The sequence below is a fragment of the Bos taurus genome, chromosome 4, assembly GCF_002263795.3.
Source record: "Bos taurus isolate L1 Dominette 01449 registration number 42190680 breed Hereford chromosome 4, ARS-UCD2.0, whole genome shotgun sequence".
In the NCBI taxonomy this organism is placed as follows: domain Eukaryota; kingdom Metazoa; phylum Chordata; class Mammalia; order Artiodactyla; family Bovidae; genus Bos; species Bos taurus.
In genome coordinates, this window is record NC_037331.1 from 46,606,242 (window position 1) to 46,620,275 (window position 14,034).

The 14,034-nt window shown below is 41.1% G+C and overlaps 1 protein-coding gene across 4 annotated transcripts in view; it reads right to left on the reverse strand.

Annotated features, from left to right (window-relative positions):
• Positions 1-14,034, reverse strand: part of PUS7 (pseudouridine synthase 7) — a 53,603-nt gene that overhangs the window by 19,635 nt on the left and 19,934 nt on the right. For 3 of the 4 annotated variants that reach the window (XM_005205372.5, XM_005205370.5, XM_015468980.3), the window contains exons 6-8: positions 11,459-11,476; positions 9,954-10,065; positions 7,771-7,848 (exon numbers count right to left, since the gene is read on the reverse strand). In XM_005205372.5, coding sequence (XP_005205429.2) covers positions 7,771-7,848; positions 9,954-10,065; positions 11,459-11,476 — 208 coding nt within the window. 4 annotated transcript variants of the gene reach the window in all.

Below are 14,034 nucleotides of genomic sequence, written 5' to 3' on the forward strand. Positions count from 1 at the left end.
GCCACGTGATCCAGCAGTCCCACCCTTGGGCACACACCCAGAAGAGAGGAAAACCCTAATTCAAAAAGATACAGGCACCCCAGTGTTCATAGCAGCACTATTTACAGCACTAGTCAAGACATGGCAACAACCTAAATGTTCATCTAGAGATGAATGGCTTAAGAACATGTGGCATATATATACAATAGAATATCACCCAGCCATAGAAGAATGAAATAATGTCATCTGCAGCAACATGATGGACCCGGAGACGACTATCCTAAGGAAAGTAAGTCAAAGACAAATATATGATATCACTTACATGTGGTTTTAAAAAACAACTTATTTACAAAACAGAAACAGATGCACAGAGAAAACAAACGTACGGTTACCGAAGGGGAAAGACAGGAGGGAGGAATAAATTTGGAATGTGAGAATATATACACTACTATATATAAAATAAACAAGTATGTACTACATAGCACAGGGAACTGTATTCATTATCTTGTAAAAACCAATAATGGAAAAGAATCTAAAAAAGAATATGTTTATATTATACATACAACATATAACACAAGTATAAAATCGACTTTGTTGTTCATCTGAAACAATGTAAGTCAACTGTACTTCAATAAAAATAAGTAAATTACTCTAAAAAAAAAACAGGTGATAAGTGAAAGAAACAGATTATTATAAATCCAGAAACATCTTAGAGTGGAGAGTGTGGTAAAAATGTTTTAGTAATCTAAGTGTACAATTTACTCCAAAATCACCATGGGACTGTTTTAATAAAAATATTTTTAAATGATATATATACATATATATTTCATTATATATTTTGACACTAATCCCCCTTTATTAGTCATTTCTTCCAGATTTTTATGGTTAAATTTTATGGTTCTGATTCTTTCCCACATTACAATCAGCTTGATTAGTTTGAAACATTCTATTGGTATTTTCATTTAGTATCAGCATAAATGTACATATTTATTCATTAAAGAACATTTATATGTATCCAAGAACAGATTACAGCATTTGTTTACTCAAGTCCTTTTACACCTATCAATAGCATTTCAAAGTTTTCTTCACAGAGAGAGATCTTACACTTTACAAAAATTTTTGTTTCCAGGTATGTTCATTTCTTTACTTTCTTCTGTGTAAAAGAGTTTTTTCTGTTATAATTTCTAATCTGAATACTGATTTTTGTACATACTCTTTCCTATCTTGCATAACTTTCAGTCAACTCCTTGAATGGAAACAATCATACGTTAGTAACAAAACTGCAGTCTGGCCTCCTTCTAATTTTTACATCACTTTTTCCTAATTATTCTTTGTATTATAGAATGCCAAGAACAAAGATAAGTAGTAGTAACAGTGTGGTCATCTTCATTTTATTCTCAGTTTTAATAAAATGCTCTAATATTTCATGGGTAAACAAGATGTCTGGTTTTTCACTTGCACATTTTGCCATTTTAAAATATTTTCACATTTTCTTATGTTAGTATTCATCTTTCTCTACTTTAGCAAAGAGAGTTTTAAAAAATTAGAAATAATCTAATGGCAATGGCACCCCACTCCAGTACTCTTGCCTGGAAAATCCCATGGACGGAGGAGCCTGGTGGGCTGTAGTCCATGGGGTCGCTAGAGTCAGACACGACTTAGCAACTTCACTTTCACTTTTCTCTTTCATGCACTGGAGAAGGAAATGGCAACCCACTCCAGTGTTCTTGCCTGGAGAATCCCAGGGACGGGGGAGCCTGGTGGGCTGCTGTCTATGGGGTCGCACAGAGTCGGACACGACTGAAGTGACTTAACATAGCATAGTAAAAAATAACTCATCAATTGTAATTTACTTAGTCATTCATTTTATTTAAGACTTTTCAATTTGGGTCACCTGAGTTGTTGACAATTTTTTAAAGCTACAAATAACGCTACACAGTACATCACTGTGCCTCAGCAAGTGGTTTTAACTTTTTTCTGAATTCAAGAGTCCTCTGAAGAGCTGAGAACTACCAGAACAAAGGGCGTCTGAGCTTCACTTTGTTGACTACACTTCTCTCTTTATGACTCTGGACTGCACGGTGTTTCTCAGAGTGGGCCCTTGAGCGCATTCCTATTGGCTCTTACTGCCAGGAGCCATGTTCCAGCTTTGGCAGGAAGTAACTACAGGGGTTGGGAAAGTCTGGATGTGGCTCCTGGGCCCTGGGCCTGCATGAGAGGCTATTCTGCCCTAAGTGCCTGGTCTTAAGACCCAGGCCCGTATTGAGACTCAGACCCTAATTACGGAAGCTGCCCCACAGGGGCCTGTGCAGCCTCCCAAGTCCCAACATTACATGAAAAATTATGGGGGAAATTTTATTCTACTTCTTCATTAAAAATACACTGTTACTGAGTTAAACTGTTTAAAATCCACCATATAATACCAGTCTGCCATTTCATCTCACAGAATTCTTATTTCCTTGCTGAAAATTTAGCCATATTCCCTGAAGGCAATCAATTTCTTGATGCATTATCAATCAACTTTTTTCCTGGTTCAATATGTGCAGAAGCAGCCTGACCAAATTTCTTAAGGAAAGAAGATGTGTCCCTGTCCACTAAGAATTATAAAATGCAGGAAGCTAGCCAGAGAAGCAGGCAAACCTCACATTCCATTACCCTCTCTCCTGACCCTGAATGCCCTGTCCAACCCAAGTACCAAAAGGTGTGAAGTGCGTCTGTACCAGCTTGGGCCAGCTGCTCAGGGGAACCACGTCCTTGACTTTAGATATATGGAGATGACGGCAGACCCACAGGGCATCAATTAATCCAGAAACAGTATCCCAAAGAGTCCAGGAAGCAGAGGATCAGGATGAACAGTGGGAGGAAAGGGAGAACTGACCTCTTCGGTCAGTAACTCTTACTATAGAAATGGACAGGAAATTTAAGAGTCAAGAGGAAAGAAAGAATCAGATAGGCAGCTTGGCAGTTCTGGAAAGAGATTAGGGAGACTGCTTCCCAACAGCCATGAAAGACAGCTTTGTTCTTTTTTTTTTAATAAAGTTGAGCTAAAATGAACATAACAAAAACTTATCATTTTAAGCATTATAAAGTGTACAATTCCAGGGGTTTTAGTATAGTCACGATGTTGTGCAACTGTCACCATGATCTAATTCCAGAGTATTTCTATCACTCCCAAAAGAAACCATACACCATGAACCCCCTTCCCTTTCCCTGCAACTCCTAGCAACCACTAACCTACTTTGTCTTTACAGATCTCCCTATCTGGGACATTTCATACAAACATAATTATATAATTTGGTCCTTTGTACATGACTCCCCTTAGTTTACATAATGTTTTTTAAGATTCATTCATGTTATAGTATATATCAGGGCTTCCCTGGTGGCTCAGTTGATCAAGAATCTGCCTGCAGTGCAGGAGACCTGGGTTAGATCCCTGGGTTGGGAAGATCCCCTAGAGAAGGAAATGGCAAACCACTTCAGTACCCTTGCCTGGAAAATCCCATGGACAGAGGAGCCTGGCAGGTTGCAGTCCATGAGGCAGCAAAGAGTTGGGCACCACTGAACAACTAACACATGTACTTCATTCTTTTTCAAGGCTGAATCAAATTCTACAGTTGATTCTTGAACACAAAAGCATGTATTTGTGAATCCCACTAGCATAACAGAAAGCAAGAGAACACTCAGTTCTTGCTGGTGTGGGTGCTCCTTGAGAACTGACGGGATGAAGCTGACAATACCTTTCATGATACTATTCACAGTTTTAATTTTGATGATCCTGGATCAAGCTCTTTGGTTGTAAATTCATAGCAATCCTGTGAGTAACTTGGGAATACCAAAATCTCACTTTTAGGCACCAGGAGCCAACCTAAGCAGCATGTTGTACAAAATGCCTTTATTAACAAAGCAAGGGAAATACTGGCCCAGGCTCAGAAAGGAGACTGGCAGGAAGAGGCAGGAAGAGAAACAAATCATGCTGAATGAGGCTGTTCCTGCTTGAGATCCTGTGAAAACTACTAGGCGACTTTGGAGAGTTACATGAAGCTGAGAAACTGCTTATCCCAAACACTAATCAATTCAGCAGTAATTAAAATCCTTGCGTGGCAGAGTGGGTTTATCCTGTCCACCAGTTCTCACGGGAAAGGCCAATCCACTCAGCCCCACATATCCATTAAGCAAACGAAGGGTGTAGCCTGCATCCGTGAGATAAGTGCTATGTGCTTTCCAAAGGCTAACGTTTAGGTGTTTAATATGGTTTCTTACTAAGTCAACAGGAAGACGATAAAGGCAGCAAAGATCTATGAAGACAGAGTCGCAGTGTGATCAAGTATGACACCTGGTGGCTGACTAATGAAGAATACCTTCATTCTTCAAAGATGTCACATCATAAAATGCAATACAAAATAAGGAGATGCCCTGTTTTGACACTCAATATTAGTAAATATTTTTTTTTAAGATTAAAATGTGTCAGGAAGGATTCTGAAGAAGAATAAAGGTGATAAACTGGTACCACCTTTCTACAGGGCAATTAAACTCTGGGTCAAAAGCCTAACACCTAGAATTTCACATTCTACTCCAAGTTTATCTTTTGTGTGTTTTTTTTTTTTTGCTAAGTTTATCTTAATGAAGTTATCACAGATGTGTGCCAAGATTTAGCTACCAATATGTCCATCATGGAACTGCTTATAATAGCAAGAAATGGAAAACCATGTAAAATTAAAAAACAGAGCAACAGCTCATAAATTAGGATACACTGGAAAAGACCCTGATGCTGGGAAAGATTGAGGGCAAGAGGAGAAGGGGGCGACAGAGGATGAGATGGTTGGACGGTATCACTGACTCAATGGGCATGAGTTTAAGCAAACTCAGGGAGACAGTGAAGGACAGGGAAGCCTGGTGTGCTGCAGATCATGGGGTTGCAAACAGTTGGACATGACTTAGCAACGGAAGAACAACAACATATATTTTACTATCTTTTGCTACATGCTAACAGGGAAAAATGTACATCATTTACTGTTTGCAATAAAAAACACACTTTATGTAAATATTTTAGTTTTAGGAAATAAACTAAAGAAAACTAAGGAAAAAAAACTCTTCCACAAAAAATACATCAAGCCGTGAACAAGGCAATCTGAAGAAGTACAACTGTGGTGGACACCAAAGAGAAGGCAAGAACCTTCTATGCCCCATATCCAGAGTATGGGAAAGGCTGACCCCTTGAGCCACTGCCAGTCCCCTGCTCTCAGGAGCTGCTGACCAGCCCATCACCCACACAGGCTATTCAAATCTTCCCACTCTTTTCAAGTTCCCTTTCCCACTCCCATCCCGTTCCACTCTCAGCAGATGACCCCACATTCCACGCATCTCAGGCACAAAGAGACCAGGGCAACAGGTGGGAGTGCCAGCATCTTCAGGCGTCACCTCCCGCTCTGCCCCAGACACGGCACCGCGCACACCACTGCTAGTGAAGTCGTATTGTAGACAGCAGATGTTCTTGACCTGCCTTTATGCCTTACCATGACCTCATGCCCAGGGTCCAAGGTCAAGGAAGAGAAGGGCTGGAAAATCCACTAGGATGCAATTGGGAACTCAATCCTGACACTATCTCAAATGAATCAGAAGGTAGGAGGGGAGCCAAACGGCAGGGGACTGGGAGGCGAAGAGGAGGTGCTACCTCAACTTCTTTATGAAAAGACAGCGGAATTATAAGCACATACATGCCTTAAAGTGGGGATAGCAAGCATAGATGACTTTAGAATTAACAAGTGGGTAAACTAAAATGCCAGACTGGATGAGTTACAAGCTGGAAACAAGATAGGCAGGAGAAACATCAACAACCTCAAATATGAGGATGATACCACTCTAATGGCAGAAAGCAAAGAGGAACTAAAGAGCCTCTTGCTGAGGGTGAAGGAGCAGAGCGAAAAAGCTGGCTTAAAACTAAATATTAAAAAAACTAAGATCATGCCATCTGGGCCCATCACTTCATGGCAAATAGAAGGGGAAAGGGCAGAAGTGAAAGTGACCGATTTCTTCTTCTTGGGCTCTAAAATCACTGTGGATGGTGACTGCAGCCATGAAATCAGAAGACTATTGCTTCTTGGCAGAAAAGCAATGACAAACCTAGATAGTGTGTTGAAAAGCAGAGACATTACTCTGCTGACAAAGGTCCGTACAGACAAGGGTTTGGTCTTCCCAGTGGTCATGTATGGTTGTGCGAGTAAAGGCACAGCAGTGAAGGCAGAACGCCAAAGAATTGATGCCTTCAAACTGTGGTGCTGGAGAATACTCCTGAAAATCCCTTGGACAGCAAGGAGATCAAACCAGTCAATCGATCCTAAAGGAAATCAACCTTGAAAACTCATAGGAAGGACTGATGCTGAAGCTGAAGCTCCAGTATTTTGGTCATCTGATGAGAACGGCCGACTCATTAGAAAAGTCCCTGATGCTGGGAAAGATTGAAGGCAGAAGGAGAAGAGAGCGTCGGAGGAGGAGATGGCTGAATGGCATCACTGATGCAATGGACAGGAACTAGGGAAAACTTCAGGAGATGGTGAGGGACGGGGAGGCCTGGGGTGCTGCAGTCCATGGGGTCACAAAGAGTCAGACAGGACTGGGTGCCTGAACAACAACAATAAACTGTACATATGCAAAATGTACACATCTTAACACGCGAATAAGCCTGTGAAACCATCACCGCACTCATGACAAGCACCTGCAACCCCCATTTCTTCCTGCCCCGTTACTTCTTCCCCCCACCAACCCCACCTCAGGGGTGCGTAAGCATGGACACCTGAGCCTGTCTGACCGCCCGGCTTTCTAGAATCGAGGATGGACACCTGAGTCTGTCTGGCCACCCATCCTTCTAGAATCTAGACCAGTGGTTCTCAACCAGGGCTATTCTGTTTTTCGAGAGACATTTAGCGAGGTCTGGAAACATTTTTGTCTGTCACAGTGCTGACATGAATAGGGGGAAATTACTGAAATCCTGTGGTAGAGAGAGACCAGGGCTGCTGCTGAGCGTCCTAGAGTGCATAGTATGGCCCCTTCAACAAGGAATTATCCAGCCCAAAGTGTCAGCAGTGAAGAGGCAGAGAAGCCCAGTCTAGATTAAAACTGCAATTCCCTGGTGGTCCAGTGGTTAGACTCCACATTTCCACCGCTGAGGGCTTGGGTTTGGTCCCTGGTTGGGGAACTAGGATCTCACAAGCCGAGTGGCACAGCCAAACTAAACAAAGAAAAAACCCCGCGCACCCCATTTTCTGTGAAAGCCTCCCTGGCCTGCCCCCACAGTGAGTGCCAGACTTTGTTAGCAGGTCTTCCCAAACACCCCAAATACACCTCTATTCTAGCATTTACATCACTGTGTGTAAGTTCTGATTCACCTGCCTGCTCCATTATAGTTACTTCAAAAGCAAAGACCACCTTTTCCTCTGCAGATCTTCAGTGTATAACAAAAGGGCTCTTCACTGTTTTGTAATTAAACTTTAGATAACTTATATTTAACAATCAATGAATAAGAGAGACAAAAGATATACAGAAGCACATATTCTCTTGGTTCTATCAACCACACAAATCCTTTAAAAATGACGTAAATAATACCAGCTTGCTGCGAAAACATTAGGGAATGCAGATAAGCAAGAAGAAAAGAAACAAACAGAAAAGCAGTTTTTTGAACAGACAGAGGCACTATCTAAAGACGGAAGAGGTAAACCCCACAAAGCAAATCCTCGAACTTGGAGATACAGTGCTAGGATTTTTACAGAACGAACCCCAGTATGTACTCCTACTTACTTGAGAACAGCAATCTCCTGAACGGTTATGGCTCTTTTATCTTTGGTTCCCATGTAGGAGAATATGTTTGGCTTGACTCTGATGAGGCAAAAACAAAACCACACGAAGTCACATACTGTTAGGAAATCACGCTTCTCATTATTTAAGATTTAAAATAAATATACTTAAAATAGTAACAGAGTAAAAGAAAAGGAGAAACTTTATTTAAAAATATATCCAGGAAAACATAAATTAGTATTTCTTAAAAGCTAAGAAACTAAATGATCCCTGGACAATTCCCTCCTTAGCTCTGTGTGACTTGGAATGTGTCAGAAAAGGAAATTTCTGACACATTAAACAAATTTCCTGTTGATTTCATGCAATTCATATAATTACATAACTGAAGGTAAAGAACTATCCATCCTAGATCTACCATGTATCACTTCAAAAATTTTGTATTTTCAATTTCCAAAAGTTAATATTATATGAATTTTCCACAAATACATGCTATTTCTTTGTATAAAGCCAAATGCTACAACAGGGAACAGAATAGTTTTAATATGAAGATACAAGTAAGCTAGATAACTAAGAAGAATTTAATAAAAACTGTTCCACATGAATAGGAGAGAAACAGGAAGGATTTTTGAACTCTGAGCAATCCAGATCTCAGAGGAACTCCCTTCCCAACCGTTTACTCTCTCATTGGAACTGTCTTCTTCCTGGGGTTCAGGGACAGACAAGATGAGAGAGAAAGCTAGCAGTAAATAAAATGCTGCTTTATTAGGTACCGTGTCCTATGGGATGAACTGCACTCCCCTAAAATTTCTGTATTGAGGCTGACTCCCAATAGCTCCTAACCCAACAGGATTTGGAGCCAGAGCCATAAAAGAGGTTATTAGTTAAAACGAGGCCCTCATTCGATTAGACTTGTGTCCTGGTATAAGAAGAGGAAACCTGGCCTCACAGAGGCCTCTGGGACACACACGCTCAGAGGCAAGACCATGGGCACAGAGGCAGCGGCCACCTGCAACAGGCAAAGGCCTCAGCCAACAACCGAATCTGCCAGCGCCCGCAGCTGGGGGCTTCCCGCCCCCACAACCAGGAAAACGAAGGGCTGTTACTGTAGCCACTCGCTTCACAGCATCTTGTTAAGGCTGTCAGAGCAAACTATCACAGTATGTACTATGTTTAAACCAGGTTAAACACATATCAGAAAGTACATTTCCACTGTGTACAGATTTGCTCTGGTACCTGAATCCATTTCTGAAAATAAAACAGCAACCTGGCCCATCCTTAGAGACCCAAATTCTATTACAATTGCATTCCTATGAGAAAATCTGACTGGTCTCAGGTTTCCAGTCCAGTTGATTTCTAGGAGTTCAGAACTCAGATTTAGCAGCAGACTTCTGCAACCACATCAAAGTATGAGTTTTCAGGGGAGACAGTTAATTTTTCTTTTTTTTTTCCCCTAAATATTTGTTTTTGGCTGTGCTGAGTCTTCACTGCTGCAAGTGGGCTTTCTCTAGTTGCTGCGAGCAGGGGCTACTTTCTAGCTGTGGTGTGCAGGCTTCTGACTGGTGGCTTCTCTTACTGCAGAGCACGGGCTCTAGGGCATGTGGGCTTCCGCAGCTGCAGCACTCGGGCTCAGCAGTTGCAGGTCCTGAGCTCTAGAGCACAGGCTCAACAGTTGAGGTTGAGGTGCAGGGGCTTAGTTGCTCTGTGGTATGTGGGATCTTCCCGGACCAGGGATCAAACCTGTGACCCCTACACTGGCAGGCGGATTCTTAACCACTGGATCAGCAGGGAAGTCCAATTAATTTTTACTGTAGCTGGATGGACTAGTAACTCTCTACTATATGTAACCATTTAGTTAGAGAATTGTCATTTTTGAATCACTGACCATATGCAAGGAGGTTAAAAGAAATTAATTCAACTATTGTCTACAAAAACTAAAACTGGGAATTCCCTGGCAGTCCAGTGGTTAGGACTCAGGACTTTCACTGCTGTGTCCCAGTTTCAATCCCTGGTCGGGGAACTAGGATCCCACAAGCCACAAGGCACAGCCACAACAATAAAAAAGACTGTAACTGGGAGGTACGTTTGCTACCTGTGTGCCTATTTTCCCATTCCCTTTTCATCAGCATGGAAAGAAAAAGATGTTTCTGTGTTTTGATTTTGCATAGGCACAAGAACAAGATACTAACCTTAAATATTTGGACAACAGATTAATAGCATCCATGGTGTCTTTGTTTTCTTTGTACAGTACAAAGTGACAGTAACTTCCCCTAGATTTTGGCCAAGAATGTTTCCTTGGATCTTAAAAAAAAAAGTTAAATGTTATGTACACCATAATAAACGTTAGCTGAATTTTTCCTCATGAAACTCTACAAGATCATTTTTGCTAGAGAATCCTTGAGCGAGAAATCAGATCCAGACTGACAAGAAACACAGGTTAGATGGTTATAGCTGTGTGGACCACAGGCATTATTAAATTATCTGATTGCATACTTATCTGTCTCTATTTGAAATCAAAAGCGAGAAGTACAGGTCATATGACAAGTCATTAAACCTAATGAACAATCTTCACATACAGAAACACAGAGGAATCCAACCATCCCCTGGTTTAGTTGATAAATAGGTATCTGAAAGGGGATCAACAGGCTCTCCAGAATGTAAGCAGGCCAGGGGGGCACCAGCAGTCATGGAGGAACCCACAAACCTTGCCTTGTCTCGCCAGTTAGGTGTTCCTGCAACAAGCTGGCTTGGTGACACGGTGAGACTTTCCAAAGGCCACTTCTGTCACAGAAGTTTAGGTAACACTAGGTCATTTACAAAGGTCTCCAGACAGAGAGAGAAGCTGGCATTCAATACCTAACTGTCAATCTTCGGGCAAGAGGAGACTTTAAAAATCTGAGCCATTGCTACTTCAACTGCTCAACTTTTTAGAAACTGACAAACATTTCAAGACTTTGGAGAATCTGACTTTACAGCTGTTCTTTTAAACATTTAAATTATACCACTAGAAACATCTATTCAAACAACATCAAGATTTAGACTTCATTGCTGAAAGGTGTTCTGAAAAATCAACACTTTGGGAAAAATGTGTAAGCCACAACTGCACTTCCCAGATGTTGTACAAGAATGTCCATGAGTCTCATGTGACACACAGATGCAGCTGCTATTGACAATGCATCTAACTCACTTCATTTCTCTAACTCGTTGAAAGAAACAGACTGTGAAAAAATATTTCACACAATCCCTAGAAAAGTCTTTGTCTTTTAGAAATGTTCCTTTTTCTTTGTGCCTAAAATAACCCTTTAGCATGAACTCATGAATTCTTCATCTTTAGAGACACAAGAAACTCCTGGTACTAAAGTTACTTATATACCTGCCTTTGCCAAGGCAAAAAGCATTGCTTGACAGGTTAGTTATATAAGCTACAATGTAAAGAACAACCTGACCACTTAAGCCATTTGGAAAACTGCCACAGCATGTATGCTTAAAGTATTACAGAAAAAGCACTGCAAGTATTTCTTTGGTTCTTGGTGTGAATTCCTTACAACTCATCCTCAGGAAATTGTGAACAGGGATACTATTTTTGGTTTTCCTTCCAGCTCCCTCCATTTAAGCAAAGTTGTCTATGCTTAGTACTTGTGACAAGATTCATTGGCGTTTCATTTTCCCTACATGAAACGCCAACCGCTCTTACCTGCTGCAGTTCTGACCTCTGTCCAAATGCACAGCATAAAGAGCACAAGAGAGCAGTATTTAATTTATAATAACATTAAAGTGCTTTAGAAGTGAACATGCAAATGATCACATGGGAAGTTGCTACCGAGGAACTCCTACAGCATCTGGTGGTTATGTGGTGGGTTGACAGCGATTTAGACATTAACAATGGAATGTCGCAGAGGCAAACAGTGAACAAGCAGAAAACTCACCGACAGGTTCAAGCCTCCCTGTCTATGCCCTCACAGTGGCCTGTTCATTGATCCTCAAAGCTGCACTCTCTGTGCCCACGGGACATAGCAAAAGGTGTGAGACTAGAGGCAAAATGCCTCCCCATCCAGAGATTTGTTTTCTTAAAAATGGGAGGACGTGTACCAGAACACTATTCGTAATTATCTTTCGGTTGTTGAGGCTGCACGTGATGACTGTTTTGTATTGTGCTTTTCTGTGTTCATGAATTTCCTGCACTGATTTTATTATTTAAAAAAAATACAAAAATTATGGAAAACCCTTTTCAAACCAATAGATAAAAAGAAGTTGAAGAGACATTCGTCGAATGCAATGTTCTGACCTTGTCTGTATCATGATTTAAACGAGTCCTCTGTATGCAAAAGGCATTTCTGAAACAATGAGGGGAAAACTGAACATGCACCGGGTATGAGATATTAAGAAATTATTATTGATTTTGTCAGGAGGTGATAATGGTTTAGGGCTTTAGTCCTTTTCTATCAGATATATGCTGAAGTAGTTACATGTGAAATGAAGTACTACATAGGATTTTCTTTAAAAACATCTCAAGAAGGGAAAAAAAGTGGGAGGAACAGATTCAACAACAAAATGTTAATAATACTGAAGATGGCTGATGGTACACAGAGGTTCAATATACTAGTTCCTTTACTTGTCTGCATGTTTGAAAATGTCCATAATAAAAACTTTAAAAAAATTTTGTGATAAAAGCTGATGAAGTGTAAGCTCCATTTTCGGTATATCTAGTGACAAGAAACAAATGAAACCACAAGACTAAAACACTAAGTGCTATTACACCTTACGAGAAACCATGACAACCGATATGAGTTTGGCTCACAAACATGCATCTTATTAGCAAATCCAAGCAGTGAGCATGCATTCAATTATCTCCTCGGTAAATAACATACAAGGATTCTTTTTCTAAGTGCACTCAGTACACAAACTGTTAATAAGCATATGTATTTATTAACTGGAAATGTTTTGAGTAATGGAAAATCAGTGAGTCTCAATTTCCTTTGGGCGATTTGTTTGACTTTATAAAACTCCAAATCCTTGGAATGCTAGGTAGCAATTTAAGTGAATTTAAAATAACTTTCACACATTTTTGAGACACGCTGACTTAAAATGCAAAAGCAACGAATTCTCAGGCTAGGAAGCAACCTTCTGATGGTCTGATACTGCAGCCCCAGGGAGAGGAGAAACAGAATCCAGATAAAAAAAGAAAACTACATTCAGGAAGATTCCTGTATTGAGCAGAGATCCACACGAATAAAGAAGGAAAAACGTTTATAGCTCAAGAAAGACGACAGGATGGGTAGCATGCAGAACATTCTTTCCTTCTCATTCAAGACAATTTACCCTGCTGCACCCCTGCACACCCACCCTGCAGCTTCCTCTGGGGTCCTGCTCCAGCCACCATCACCCAGCTCCCTCTCCATCGGCTCTTCCCCTTCAATATATCAATATGCTCAGGGCTGGCTCTTGCATTTTAGTCAAACCTACGTCTCCCTCTCCTTAAGCATGTTCCTTTTCTTTGTCCTTATCTTTATGGCGGATTTATTATCTTCCATCCTAACCTACTGTGTGAACTGGTGTCCAATAAAACTGCTCTGGCAAAGATGCCAATGATCCCCAAGATCCTAAAAATCGGTGGATGTGTTTCAGAGTTCTTATCTTGCTGGACTTGTCTGTAATATTTTCCATGGCTAATCACTCCATCACTGAAATCCCCTCTTCCTATGGATTCCGTAACAGCAATCTCTCCCAGAAAACGAACTTTTTATCTGTCTGGCTCTTCCTCCTTAGTCTCTGCAGACTCCTAGATACAGGTATGCCCCTGCTGCTGCTGCTGCTGCTAAGTCGCTTCAGTCGTGTCCGACTCTGTGCGACCCCATAGACGGCGGCCCACCAGGCTCCCCTGTCCCTGGGATTCTCCAGGCAAGAACACTGGAGTGGGTTGCCATTTCCTTCTCCAATGCATGAAAGGGAAAAGTGAAAGTGAAGTCGGTCAGTCGTGTCCGACTCTTCACGACCCCATGATCTGCAGCCCACCAGGCTCCTCCACCCATGGGATTTTCCAGGCAAGAGTACTGGAGTGGGGTGCCATTGCCTTCTCCAAGGTATGCCCCTGGAAACCATTAATTTCACATCGAATGGATTATCTCTAGATAGTACATGGCGAAAAAAAATTTTTTTTTAAACTTGAGTCTTTAAAAAGTTTTTTGGAGATGTACACTATTTCAAAATATAAGTTAATTTACCTGAGTACATGGTGTATGATAATTATACAGTATTTTCAGAAAAATACCA